A 14,596-nucleotide genomic window follows, 5' to 3' on the forward strand; every position below is an offset into this window, starting at 1 on the left:
GTGTGTGTACAGTATATACATATACTGCTGCTGAAAAGTTTTGGATCAGTAAGACTTTTAATGTTTTTGAAAGAAGTCTCTTCTGCTCATCAAGGCTGCATTTGTTTGATCAAAACTAAAAAGAAACAGTAATATTGTGACATATTATTATTTAAAATAATGGATTTCTATTTTAATATAGTTTAAAATAATTTATTTCTGTGATGCAAAGCTGAATTCCAAAAAAAAAAGGTTCCAAAAATAAATAAATAAATATATACACATTTTTGAAGCAGCACAACTGTTTCCAACACTGATAATAAATCAGTATATTAGAATGATTTCTGAAGGATCATGTGAGGACTGAAGTACTTTGCATCACAGGAATAAATAATATTTTAAAGCATATTAAAATAGAAAACCATTATTATATTATCAGGGTATTAAAATTATTAAAATTATATTAACAGACACATACACAGGGTTATTTGGCAAACAAAAAGAGAAATAGATTTTCCTCGAAACTAACTAGTAACGTATCTGCCATTGCCATTAACCCTTGACAGACTCAGACTACAGATAATGGTGAGATATTTGAAACAGCAATACCAAGAAAGGTTACTCACTACAATATGGTGCAAACACATGTAAAATTTAGGATGCTTTTGATATCAAGTTTTGCTGGTTAGCTTTGTCCTTGACAGGGTACAAGATGACCTACAATCTAAAACCTGACATTTCTGAATTATTTTGGTTCAAAAGAAATAATGGTAAATTAAATACTACGAAATTAATATAAAATAGGAAACATACAAAGACTACAGTTCAGTTCAAACAACAACAAAACCATTAAAATGGTCCAAGAAGTGGTAACTTAAACAGGTTATGTACAAATACTGCAAAATAAAATTCCAGGACTTACAAGGACTGGCACTACTTTTTTGGTTTTCAAGGACTAAAATCAGATCTCACTTATTAATCAATACTGTTATTATCTTTCAAATTCTATTAAATAAACCAATAAAACAAAATGGTACAAATAAAATTGCCTCACAAGCTCACAAGGTGAGACAAAATGCAGATACTTGGTTCACTAGAACAAGACAATGTTTTAATACTTTAAGAAATTATCAAATGACAAAATATTTGTCTTTTAATCACAAAAAGTAAAACAATGCAGTTGTATTTTGAAACGTTTTAACTAATCTAATGCTTAACTAATGATTTTTTTGCTAATCGAGTAATCTGATTATTTAGACAAGTGAGTAATCTGATATTTTTAAGTAATATAAATAGAACTAAGGGGAAAAACAGGCTTTAATATAACTAAATTTATAAATAAAGTAACGACGAGGCAATAATAATTGGCCTCAAATAAAGTATCAAAACCAAGTACATGGTTTTATTGAACAACACCATTAAATACGCAATAAAATATGCCTATATTATAACAAATACCTGCAGAGGGCGCCAACGGCCTTGTGATATTTCATGCGATTCAACAACGGTTAATTCATTTTAATATTTGGCCACATGTAAATTCAGAAACTTTTATTTTGAAATCGCAATGTACAATAAATCGCATATTTAGAAAAATGTTGGATGTATTCTCCTGTGTTGCCATTTAAATGATTTACATTACAAATCAAGTGAGTTTTCCCAGATTAAGGTTAATTAAGCAACCCAAACTCACCGCATATGCAGAGGAAGAGTTTAGCCCCTTTCACACATACAGTCTTTACTGGTGAATAACCCTTAAGAGATCATGTGTTTACAAAGCTTCGCTGCTTATTTAATAGCTTTTCTATGTAAATACGACACTAGATGGAATTCTTTGACCATTGCGACTGGCAGCTTTTTCAATGTGTTGCCCTCGAGACCCAGGCTTTTTTTCCCATTCATCAGCTAATGCTCTTGTTTATAAGAGCAAAAACTTCTGATTGGCTAGTGATGTTAGTTTGGTTGAGAGTGAAAGCTGTGTTCCTCTCATACATTGGTAGGCAAACTCATGAACTCGAATGTGATATCGCGTTTAAGTGTTTTTAAATGTAGGATGACTTTTTTTTTTTCGCAGCCAAACACCGCACACCGGAGATCCGGCATGGTGCTGGATAACTTTAAGCCCTGTATTATATATAATATTTTTTATCAAATAAATGCAGCCTTGATGAGCAAAATAAACTTTAAAAAACATTAAAGATCTTTTTAACGGTACTTTATATGAGTAATATAAATAGCATGATGTTCTTGAAAAATAGTTATTTATCAGTAAGCTGTGAAAAGCTCAATTTAGTACTAACAATGTCCAACAGAATTTTTTTTGGAGCGTGCACCCCAAGATGGAGTGAAATATGGAAAAGCAACATATGTATACTTAATTCAGGAGCATATCTAACTGGTCAAATACATACAAAATTATGTCAAAATACAGGTCTTTAGTGTTAGTGAACTTTAGAGTAACTTTTGTAGAATTAATAATTAATCAATATTTAACTCATACAGTGAAGACTATGCAGTTTTGAACATATTATTTTATAAAATTTTTGTAGTATTTCTTTAACACTATTGTTAGCTAGACCCACCAGAGAAACTTAAAACAGTGTTTATTTTATTTGTTTGGGTTTTGTTTCTTTGTCCTTTTTTATTACTGTTTACTTATCATCAGCTGTTGCTTGACGTATATTGTGATATATAATTTATCCTGAAATAAAATAAAATATTTAACTCAAAATATTCTCCCAGTTTTGGTCATATCACCCACACCTGGTCATGCATCCCTTAAGCAGCCATATCTGAATTCAAAACAATGTACATTATACTACAACAGCATACTTCACTTACTCTTTTTGCCATGAAAAGATATGACAGAAATTGTAAGGACAGTATGCTGTTCCGAATTGTGAATGTATACTGCAATCTTGATCTAGTTTTGGTCTGGGTCTTGGAGGGTCTGGTCTTAAGTACACTTATGTGGTGAGCTAACCTCACAGGGTTTATGTTTTTGGTTTAGTTTATCATTGAGTCTCATGATTTGGTGTTGTACCGCCATTGCCTTTGATCTGTAACCAGGCGTCCCCCAGTGCTTTAGTGAAGTGGTCATCGACTGAGCCTGTGATGCACACGGAGTTAGAGACAGGCACAGGCTCCTTATAGACCTTCCCCAGACTGCGGCGGAAATGCTCTTCAATCACGGGGTCACACACAGTGTTTGCTGATGAAGAGAAAACAAACAGAGACTCTACGTGTGAAGATCAATGATCATACTGTCATAGCAGGCCCACACAGAATCAGTGCCACAGAACTCCAATACTAAATAAACTATGAACATTTTAGACACAATATTGCCAGTACTGTCATTTTTGTTCAATTTCACTCACGAAAATAGTTCTAAACAAAGCCATTGCAGGACTTTCATGCCTTTTCAACCAACCCACCGCAATGTTTTGTTGCTAAATCAATCCACATTTTTAATGAATCTAAACAATTTCATAGTATCATTTCATTTCTTTGAAATCATTTAATATTCAATATAATTAAACCAAAACAGTAATGTCCATTTTAAAACCTAATCTCAAAATTCAATCACACACCATTATTTAAAAATGTAATCTTATAGCATTATTTATGCAATTCTAATTGTAGTGTTGAATCAAAACATTTTTTTCTAAAGCTACTTTTTTTGTAATGTCTATTCAATGCTTTTCTCATTTAACACAGTAATGACTTTTTTTTTCTCTGCCCAAATTGATGTGCAATTAATTCAGCACATCATGTAATTAATTAAACTCTAAACTTGAATTGCTTGACAGCTCTGATTGTAACATTTATAACAATTCTCACAAAAACATTTTTTTTTTCTTTATTTTTTTAAATTACTAAGTCATTTTAAATAAATCTGCCATAGCAATTTAAAAATCCTATCAATCTCTTTAGACAAGCCTTCTGATAACCAGTTAAGAGTAGCAGATAATGATGTGCCAGTCAACCAAGTACACACTTCTGATACTTGAAAAGTGCTAGATGAAATACCTTTGGTCTTGTTGGAGGATCCAAATGTGCAGCTATTTGGGGACATGTGGCAACTGGAGAGACTGCAAGGGCGGTTGCTGGCAGGGGCACAGGTAATTACCGATGGACGATTCTGATATAAAAGAAAAGTCACGTTTTTTTGTTTTGTTTGGAAATATGACAAATCTACATGCCAATGTATGGGAACACATTTAGCAACACATCCTGTTACAGTAGATGCAGAATCAATGTTTTAAAGAAAATGCGTGTCAGAGTCTTAGATCGTATAATTCTGACCTGCTGGCGACTTGTGCTGGATCCAGGAGTAAGAAGCATGCTCCTAGTAGGATCCAAGCTTTGTTTAGTCATCTCAAGGGGCTGATCCACCGCAAAAGTTGGGAAAGGTGCAAATACATGATGGTTATGAAGACCACTCAGAGATGTGTAACTATAACTATAATTCCATAACTCCTGGTTTTCAGTGTCTCCATTTGAATTTCTCCTAAAAACACACAAGAAGAAACATTCAAAATACATGCTGTGCATAAAAAACTGTTAACTGATAGAACAATTTAAAAAGAAAATGGGAAACTTTGCTGCACTGCAAATAACAGAACTGTAGCAGACATACAGATGTGATCCTAATAAGCATCTCATTTTATTCATCTGTTCTTCATCAGAGTCTTTTTGATGATTCAGAGGGTTTTCATGGTGTTTTCTCTTGGTCGGGCTCAAGGGTGTACACCCTGAGTTAAGCACAGGAACCCTAGAGGCTCCAGAATCATCTGTCAACAAATCAGATTCAGATTAAGGCACAGCTATTGCTAATAATGCTTAACAAAGACGAAAGTTCATCATCATGCTCAAATATGACGTCAGACAAGAATATCAATGAAAGCTTTAATTGGTAATATGCAAACATTTCATTACAAATCTCATGCTTCAACAGTAAAACACATACTTCAACAAATTTATTGTCAATGACATGATGAATACAATGGCTTCAGTATGCACCCTTTTTTTATGCAAACATGTATTTTTTTTATTTTTTTTATAAAATACATCTTGATATTTTGGGGGGCATAAAGTCCTGATTTAATAATGAAGAACAAAGCTTCATTAAAAGGTTTTAAGGATTAAAATATCAGATGATTTGACTATGACATATCAAGATTAGCTCAGGCTGAACATTTTATATAAATATATTAATTATTCATACTATTATTAATGCTGAAAAATATATTATAAAACATGCATTAAAATGACGATTGATTGATACATGTACACTTAACATTACGTGTATGTGTATGACAACCTGACCATTTACTAGTTAATAAAGGATTTTTTATTTTTTTGTCTTTTTCAAAACCATATCAAACCAATATGAAAGTAAAATTACAATTCTAAGAAAACGGCAAATAGATGCAATTTATTAAGTATGTTATCAATAGAAGTATTTTCATTACTCTCCACCATGGTACTGAATGATTAGTATTATTCCATATTCAAGTATTAATGGGTGACATTCACATGATATAACTTCAGAAACTCAATGAAATATGTATTGTGTTTATTTGAATGCAGTTACTTACCCTCATATCTATTACACTGCAGTCTGCTGATGTTATCGTTCATTTTGTTGTTGATGAAATGATTAATCAAGATATCCATTTCAACACAAACATTTACATTTAAAGCAGAAATCTAATCGGTTAACGTTACTCCAGCTCGGCTGAGTAACAGTATGAAATATGGTCTTTCAGAAAAGGGAAACATAAACAGCCTTACAACAATAACTGATAATAAGATGTGGAAATAAAAATGTAAAAACTTTGCGTTGTTTTTAGCATACTGAGCTATTTAGCTGTTAGCTCGGGCTGCAAGTTAGATGCTAACCTGTCCGTCTAAGGTTTACTTTAGTGACTTAAATCCAAAACGCCAATTTATACTCGCCAAGCACGACCTTTTGTTTGTATAAATGGTAAATAAAGCAGTCAAACAGGGGATGACTAGATGTTGTGTTACAATTGTAAAAAGTGAGTATAATGCTAACGCTGCTGGACAGAAGCTCGTGTGTTTCCGCGTGCAAAAAAAACAAAAACAAAAAAAAGTCTGTTGATTGAAATTTCCCCACGCTCAATATTTAATTATTATATTTCTTGCAAATCCTTGTTCATTTATCTATATTTGGAGTTAACACTTACATTTTCTGTCACAAAAATGTGACGCCAATTTCAAAGAAAATATTTAAAATAGTTACGTAGTCATCAAAAACGACTGCCATTGGCCCATTCTGCCTAGCGCTGAAAACAGTGCCACGTACCATGTGACAACGCCTTCTCTCCGCTCCGTCTGAAAGGTAACAGCATAGACGTAACAGTCCTATGCGAAAATATCGCGACATTTATTTGACGGGCGTTGATGAGGTTATATTTAAGCTATTATGTTACTTGCTACCAATCTTGCTGTTGTTCTTCTTCTTCTTCTTCTTCTTTTTTAATTAATGCCAAGGTACCAAAGATAAAAGTACTGAGAATATCAATATTGCGTACAAAGAGGTGACATTACATGCAACGCACCATTTATATACTATGTAACAATAAATAAATAATACAAAACGAAAGCTTTAACAAAACAAATTAAGACGATTAAATAAATTAACTGTTTTAAAAGCCTTAACATTTTTGGAAGATGAAATAGTTTGGATATATTGTTGAACCTCTTTTTAAAAAACAATATATAAAAGATTTTGATGAGTGAATTTACTGCGGTGAATATGAAATTTTGCAAGAAATAATAATAGGTTAATAATAAAACATTCATTAATTTTGTCTTTTTGTATATTAAAGAAGCCAAACGGTACATCCTTAAAAAGCAGAGAGAACCCCTGGAGCACACTGCGATTGATAACATTAGAGAATTAAATCCAAAATAGCTGTGTGTGAGGACAATCCCAAAAGATATGCATATCAGTTTCATTCGGGTCACCACAAAAAAAAACAGCTTGTATCTATGTCTGATTTAAACCTTTTCAAAAACACTTTAGCTGGGTAAAATCTGTGTTACAATTTGAATTAGATTTCTATAAACTTAGTTATTATGTATTTCGAAGACAGAGTCCATACTTTTTTTCCAATCAACATGATAAACCACATTCCTCCAATAAGACACCACATATGGAGTTGTTACAAGCTCCTTTTGAAAAAGCGATCTAATCTTATAGTTAAGAGATGAAGGATGTGAAAAAAAGCATAGTTTAAAATCCTACTGGGATTCCAAATGGGTCTAAAGAAATAGATAAAGTGCTGGATGATCTAACAGAGTCTATTAAAACATAACAGCTCCTTTGGGAATAGTGTCCATGACAATGGAGAATTCTTTGGGGGTTACTGGAAAATTTAATTTACATAAGAATTCTTCATAACTTAAAAGAAGACCTTTTGAGTTAAAGAACTGGGAAACAATCAAAATATTTTCTCAAACCAATTATTTTCTCTTATATACAATGTCTTGATTGTTCCAAATGAAGTACCGGCGAGGGGAGAAATTGTGTTAAAGATTAATGACCATGCAAGTAATGCCTGTTTATGAAATTTAGATAAATTGTAAGGGATTCTAGCAATATTATAATTACAGATCAATAGGAAAGGGAGACCACCTAATTTGTAAAAGAAGTAACTGGGGATAAAAGTCCAGATTGAGTTTGGATTACACAAAAACTGTCTTATTCAATTAATTTTGAATGCTGTTATTATATAGAGAGAATGAGGAGTTACGTCATGATCTTTTCACTCCACATTGCATTTCGGGAAGGCGCCACCATATTAGCAGGATACGCTATCCGTTCCCATGGTTATTACTCATTCTCTATAAGGATAACTGATGTTTTGATTTTGCCTTTAAGTTAAACAATCATTTATTCTTTATTGTATTGTTTGCAGGGAAGATGAGATATTTTATCACGCTGCATGATCATTTAATTTTTTTTGATTTACAATGTTTACCTGATTAGAGTGAAAACAGTGTCGCCCGCTGGACAGAAGTCAATCCATTTCTTTGTTGGAAAATTTTAAATGACAAAGTATAAGCTTTGTTGTACAAGCTAAATCAAATCCCTAGGAGATTATGAACAGTTTTGTAGCATTTTAAAATTCTGGTTTAATGTACTAATACAGTTATGCTAAAAGACATGCAGATGAGCCAGAATATTACGGCGACATGTTTAAACGTTAAAGCGTTTTCATCTCTTTAAAAAACTGTAATGTAGAAAGCGTTTATGGATTAAGACAGATATATTTAAAGTTCATATTTTGGGCTCATCTGCACATATTATGCTATATTAGTGTGTGCTGTGTTCTTTAGGCCTATATGAGAGGAAAATGCTTAACGTGTAAACCTGTTGCGTTCACATTTTGAGTTAATATGCATATCTGCACATAGTATATGCTTTACATTTTTGTCTTTATATGGTATTTGGTACATTAAACTACTTTAAGCATTTTAGAAAGTCCTCTGTTCAAGTTCTGCTAAGCCTAGTGAGAGTCATGCTTGCAAAGAATGTAAACTATTAAACCAACAAAATCAAAATTTTCAAAAACACAGCAATGTGATTCTTTTATCGAGTGAGAGTCAGTGGGTTTAATCAGTGACATTAACTGATTTACTATTAGGCGTCTTCTCCGCGACCCGCTTCCCTTGGTGTTTTTAACGATAACGATAATCAGAGTTACTATTGCAATTCTCGATGCAGCATGAATGACATTCACTGGTGACATTTTTCACAATCACTTTTGATGAAAATGTGTTCAGATTCAGTTTGAACTGGTCCTTACTGACAAATGTTCTGTGTAAAACTAAAGGTTAAAGCTAAAAGGTAGCCTACTACTAATAAAAAAGGAAACAAGTCATAAATTCTATATTTATAAAGTAACTCCACAAATTCAAATTTATTTATTTGTTTGTTTAATTTATATATTTATGAAAAATGATGGAAGACATTTCTGATTGGTTTGTAGTTTTCAACACACTCTTTCAGCACATTCACTACTATTATAACCTGCACATTTTCTTAAAAGCAGCACAAATAACTGTGGCCCCCTTTATTAATATCTGTTTTGATTGATCCTATCACAAGAACCTGCTACATACATGTTAATGGAATTCAGTTTCAGTTTTCCAACCACTAGAGGTAGTCAACATTTGAGGCCACACTGACATTGCATTTGCTCATGTGGTCAAATGTGTTTGAACAGCTGCAGAGGAACACCTACTCACTCAACTTGTAATTATTGTGGGACAAATTGTGGATGTATTACATGTATGTCAGTTGGAATCTCAAGAGAAATACAGAAACAGTGAATCTCAGTGGTTGAATAGCCAGCAAATCCAGATTCATCATCCCTCAGGCTGTCATATGGGTTTAATAATAAATTTAGTTATAAATTAAGGTCGCACTAGAGATATATATGAGTAGTTAAATAGTTTTTTAAAAAGTATCTCTTGCAAGAATCAGGGGTGAGCTGTGGTAAAGAATGCAGTAAATCGCATCGGTAGTTCAGGCAATATCTCTGTAACTGTATCTGCGAGAAAAACAAAATAGTAATTCTATGAGGGGAAGCTCATTTGCTCAGTGCACTCTATTTTCCCACGCATGTACAGCAGGAAACCTTTTTATTTTGTATACTGTCTTGTCATGAAGGATGTGATCAGGCAATCTAGCATGGGGGAGGGTAGAGAGAGCAAGCATCTCATGCAGGGATGCAGCAAGCGTCTGATTGGCTGCATACATATATGACATCAGAGCAGAGTGAAAGCAGAGAGGGGAGGAAACACTGCAACGCAAGGAGGGATCCCAGCATCTCACTTCGCTGGGTATTCAGTCCTGAGCTTCTCCCGCTAGGATAAATCCCTAGATGCTTGACATCTCTATTTCCAAAGCAGTACTCCTCCTCTAGCCTACAGTCATGAACTACCTGCGCCGGCGTCTGTCGGACAGCACCTTTATCTCCAACCTGCCTAATGGCTACATGTCAGATCTGCAGAAACCAGATCCTTCTCAACCTCCCCCTCCCGGACCAGCCTCAGGACCAGCTCCAGTGTCCCCGGGCCAGGAGAGAAAACCCATCCAACCTCAGCCTGTAGCGACGGGGTTCTTCAGCTCCATCACCAGTGTGGTGAAGCAGACGGCCGCCTCAGCAGGGCTAGTGGAGCAAACGCCTGTGCCCGCATCATCCAAAAGACATAGGATCCTGCTGGTCATCGATGAACCACAACAGGACTGGTAAGAGCAATGATTTTCACTTAAGCTCCTTGATAAGGTGGATTTTTCTAATCAGGCTGTATTTGGCTTCTCCTCATTTTTAATCCTCATCTGTTGAGTTATTTATTTAGTGCTATAATCATTTAATTTTATTTGGTGGAGAAAAGCAAGATATAGTAAAGGCACACTTTCATAATTAACATCTTTCATTCACAAGCTTCATGCTGTTATTGACTGGGAAAAGGCAACACCATCACTGAATAAATCTTAAGTCTCACTGACCTACATGCCTAAAGTGTGTTTGATTAGTAATGATATTTCACTCACTGTCTATAGTGTGAGCACGGTATTAGCACAAGGTGACAACTTAACACATAACAATGTGGTTATTTAGAAAATAATTGTGAATTATTATTATAAATGTGAAAGAATGGGTGAATCTAAGGAGCAAGAATATCTTAAGCATTTCCTGAATTTAGATAAATCAAGTGGACTCTGCAAATTGATGACAACAATCTGTCATTTCCTCAAAAGATTAGTGTGAATTATAGTAAATGCATGATATCCTTTAAACCGGTATTTGCATTAGAAGAAATGGTCAAATATTGTTGAGTCTGAATATGTAAGCTATTCATTTGTGTGGTAGGATGTAGATTTTTGTGATACAGTATGTCAGAAATTTAGAGAATGTGTTCAGAGACAGACAAACTGGCTAAACTGATTGCTTTCTAGCTGCTTTGAGATGTCACATATCATATTTTTATGGTTAGTGTAAATAATCCTGTCTGTATCAAAGCTCCAAAAAACATGTAATAACCTATAATACGGATACAGATACAACAGGTACTATATTAAATACACTTTATTTTCAAAGGGTCTGTTACTAATATTAATAATATGCATCTTCCATATTCCATTAAATCTTGCTCACAGGACATTTATACCTTTAAAGAAATGTTAATTATTTTATTAGAGAAATTGTTGAGTAATGTGTGTAATATACATGCTTAGATGAGAATAATTTGGGATTTAAATGGGTTAATTATATCCAACGTGACCATTGGTTTGTGTGTTTATGTCAAGGGTCAGGAAGAAAGTCTGTTGTGTTATGTTTGACGAAGGTTGGACTACAATTTAAGCCCTTTAACATCAATACATTAATATCTTGAAATTAACAGATGCTGTAAATTAACATTTTGTTTTTGACATCTTATTACCTTGAATGAATGAAGGATGCATTTCTGCTTTATTGTGTATTATTGTACACCCAAAGCACTTTACAATCGTGGGGGGGGGGGGTGGCGGGGGGTTAGCAAGGCATTACGTAACGTACATTAAGATAATTAGCACTTCTCCACATGATGCTAACCACACAAACAAGCTACAGTATCGGAGGCAGGCCCGGTTTCAGAACCAAATCACTGAGGGTGCTTTTCAAAATTGTGAGGGTGCTCACAAATAACATTTATCCTAATTTTCAACTGTATGAAAATAGTATCACCAAATAGGGCTTAATTTCAATGATGTGCAATCTAACATAATAGAGTATGTCCATCACTTTGCAAAAAAAAAAAAAAAAAAAAAACTTCACACACTGTGTTAGATTAGACTAGATTAGATTAGACTACTGTATGTGCATTTAGACTGAACGTTTTGGGATAGCAAGATATGGGGGTAAACCCCCCCCCCCCCCCGTATGATTTTTACCTTCTTTTATATACCATATAGTTTAGCAATATTACACGAAGAGTGCTGGTTTTCCCCCAAATATCAGCACAACTGCAAATGTAATTATGATTTTATACTGTGTTTGAATAAACAAGAAGCTAAATTGGACCTGAGATTGGACAAAAATGCCATTGCACAAACAAATTAAAACTATTACGTCTGTTGCTAACAAAGTGTAAATGAATGGAAAGTGTTCATTTTAGGCGCTTTTACAGTGTTGCGCATTATAACCAATCACAAACAATTCTATTGAGCTTAGGAATGCAATAGCCAATTAGAGGCGTTCAGATGAGTCTGAAAACTGAAACTCATCAGCTTTGTTGAATGCGCGCGCGTACTCTGACTGAATTCCGCAAATTCTCTCATCATAAACAACAAAGCGCAGATGTACAAACGATACAAGTAAGGGATTCATTTCGCAGTGTAGACAGCTTCAGTGATTATAACAATAGTTTTGTTTTTTGAGAGCGCGATAGATCAAAGTTAGAGATAATGTCATTTCTGTACATAATTTTTTTGCCGTTTGAATAACCGTGGGAAGGAAACGTTATCAATTTCTAATGTTTTAATTAAATGGTAATCACATTAAATACAAATTCAGTCACATTAAACATATTTTACATGACATCCATGTCTGGTTCTTGCCTAAAAAGACAGGTTTATGATGTTTGTATTTAATAGATTTGGCTGCTTTTAGCCTTTCCCTAGAGTTCACCCTCCGCCTATGCATGAAAGCATGATAAAAAATAATATAATAATTTGAAAGATTGCAGCTGTCTGTATGTTTATTGATGGTGAAAATGTATACGCTATTAATACTTTTATCTGAGGGTGCTTTTGCTTTTGTTTGTTGCTAAGCACCCCCGTAGAACCGGGCCTGATTGGAGGGTGGGTCAAGTTATTCGCAGCCGGCCAACGTAGAACATAGGTGGGAATTATGCAAATGTGTTACATAGTGACGTGTAGCCGTCACGTAAGTGGGATTTGAATTACTGATGACTTGTTTAGGCTGTTCAGAGTCAGTTCTTTTTTTGGGAGACAATAACTTTATTTATTGTGCACTTTTGGCTTTACAACTTTGCAGATCATTTTCATTCACATAAAGCTACATTACACACTGCAGGAAAAGCAATATTCGAAATGGCATAATAGAGGCACTTTAAAATCTGTTCAACTTTCTTATATATTGGGATATAACTCAAACATTTCAGCTCAGACATTTAGGAATAAATCATTCTATTTATATACAGTATACTATAATGTCATTTAAACGGTGAATTTGTTACCAATATAACTATACTTTTTTTTTGTTTTGTTTTGTTTTGTTCTTTTTTTACTCAACTGTACCATCTTACCTGTTACTACACATTAATAGTGACTCGATATGAGTTATTTTCTTTTTGTTTAAAGATGGATCAGCAGTGCACATCTGTTGCAAAGCAGGGGTGACACAGAAATGATCAGCTGTGATTTTAGTCCGGTTCTGCCAACATAGTATCCGACAGCAAAGGAACAGTCCCTGAAATTAGTGCACTGCACAATGACATTACTGGTGAAATGTGTAATTACTTACAAGAATTTTAAACTCCACTGGTCTGAATTATAGTTCTTTGTGTTACTGAGATGACAGTAGCTCGGCAACCTACATCCAGTTTGGCTGCAATTTTATCACTTTAGCTCTAATAATCCCCTTTATTTGTATAGTGCTTTATACAATACTGGTTGTCAAAGCAGCTTTACAGAGTTAAACAGGAAAGTAGTTTGTCAATATTGCAAGAAGACAATAACATTATACAATAACATTATAATTTTTTAGCTAAAGTCAGTTCATTGATGATTCAGTGATGTCATCACCCAGTTCAGATCTCTTCCAATAGTGTCTGTGCCATCAATCAAGCGTCCTCAACTAAGCAAGCCAGAGGCGACAGTGACAAGGAACCAAAACTCCATCGGTGACAGAAATGGAGAAAAAATCGTTGGGAGAAACCAGGCTCAGTCGGGGGGCCAGTTCTCCTCTGACCAGATGAAACCAGCATGGTGTGGTTTAATTCCAGGCTACAACACAGGTGCAGAGCACTTGAATGGTTCCCGTGGTCTTGTGCTGATGGTTGTCGAGGTGATGAGGTCTTCACAGGGGATCTGTCTCTGGAGCGCAGCTAGTTAATATGCTCTCTGCTGACATTAAGGGCTGTAGAGGTCATCTCTAGGTGCTGATCCACCATCTGATCTGGATACAGACTGGATCTGGTGGCTACGGTGACCTCGGAATAAGAATGAAAGGGACTAATATTAGCGTAGATGCCATTCTTCTTACGATGTTGTAAGTACATCAGGTGTTATGGGAAGTGTTCCTGGTTCCGGTTGACCTAATTAATGCAGTTTAAAAATACTTTAATGGATTTGAATTATAGAAATTAGTGTATTTCTATATTGTTAGTGTATTATGTGTATGCCAGGTTAAAGAGATGCGTCTTTAATCTAGATTTAATCTGACAGAGTGTGTCTGCCTCACGAACAACGCTAGGTAGATTGTTCCAGAGTTTGGGTGCTAATTAGGAAAAGGATCTGCCGCCCACAGTTGATTTTGATATTCCAGGTATTATATAATGGCCAGAGTTTTGA

The 14,596-nt window shown here is 34.6% G+C and overlaps 2 protein-coding genes across 2 annotated transcripts in view; one reads left to right on the forward strand and one right to left on the reverse strand.

Moving 5' to 3' along the window:
- Positions 1-359: 359 nt before the first annotated feature.
- vgll4a (vestigial-like family member 4a) lies at positions 360-6,355 on the reverse strand. Its single transcript, XM_019067764.2, has 5 exons — positions 5,580-6,355; positions 4,619-4,772; positions 4,285-4,489; positions 4,009-4,120; positions 360-3,190 (listed from the first exon to the last, which is right to left on the reverse strand). The coding sequence occupies exons 1-5, from the start codon at positions 5,656-5,658 to the stop codon at positions 2,994-2,996; spliced, it is 747 nt and encodes a 248-aa protein (XP_018923309.2). The 5' UTR covers positions 5,659-6,355; the 3' UTR covers positions 360-2,993.
- A 3,426-nt stretch (positions 6,356-9,781) lies between these two features.
- The window catches only part of LOC109050092 (synapsin-2-like), an 11,752-nt gene continuing 6,937 nt past the window's right edge, over positions 9,782-14,596 (forward strand). Inside the window, exon 1 of the mRNA XM_042712505.1 lies at positions 9,782-10,267. Within this exon, the coding sequence (XP_042568439.1) occupies positions 9,951-10,267 (317 nt within the window). The 5' untranslated portion in view covers positions 9,782-9,950. The remainder of the gene's footprint in view (positions 10,268-14,596) is intronic.

This window comes from Cyprinus carpio, chromosome A23, assembly GCF_018340385.1.
Source record: "Cyprinus carpio isolate SPL01 chromosome A23, ASM1834038v1, whole genome shotgun sequence".
In the NCBI taxonomy this organism is placed as follows: Eukaryota; Metazoa; Chordata; class Actinopteri; order Cypriniformes; family Cyprinidae; genus Cyprinus; species Cyprinus carpio.

Coding starts and splice junctions, on each gene's coding strand:
- vgll4a (XM_019067764.2), bottom strand. CDS start 5,658: ATGGATATCTTGATTAATCATTTCATCAACAACAAAATGAACGATAAC. Junction 4,121..4,284: donor CCAGCACAAGTCGCCAGCAG/GTCAGAATTATA, acceptor CTTTTATATCAG/AATCGTCCATCGGTAATTAC. Junction 3,191..4,008: donor ATCCTCCAACAAGACCAAAG/GTATTTCATCTA, acceptor TCTCTTCATCAG/CAAACACTGTGTGTGACCCC.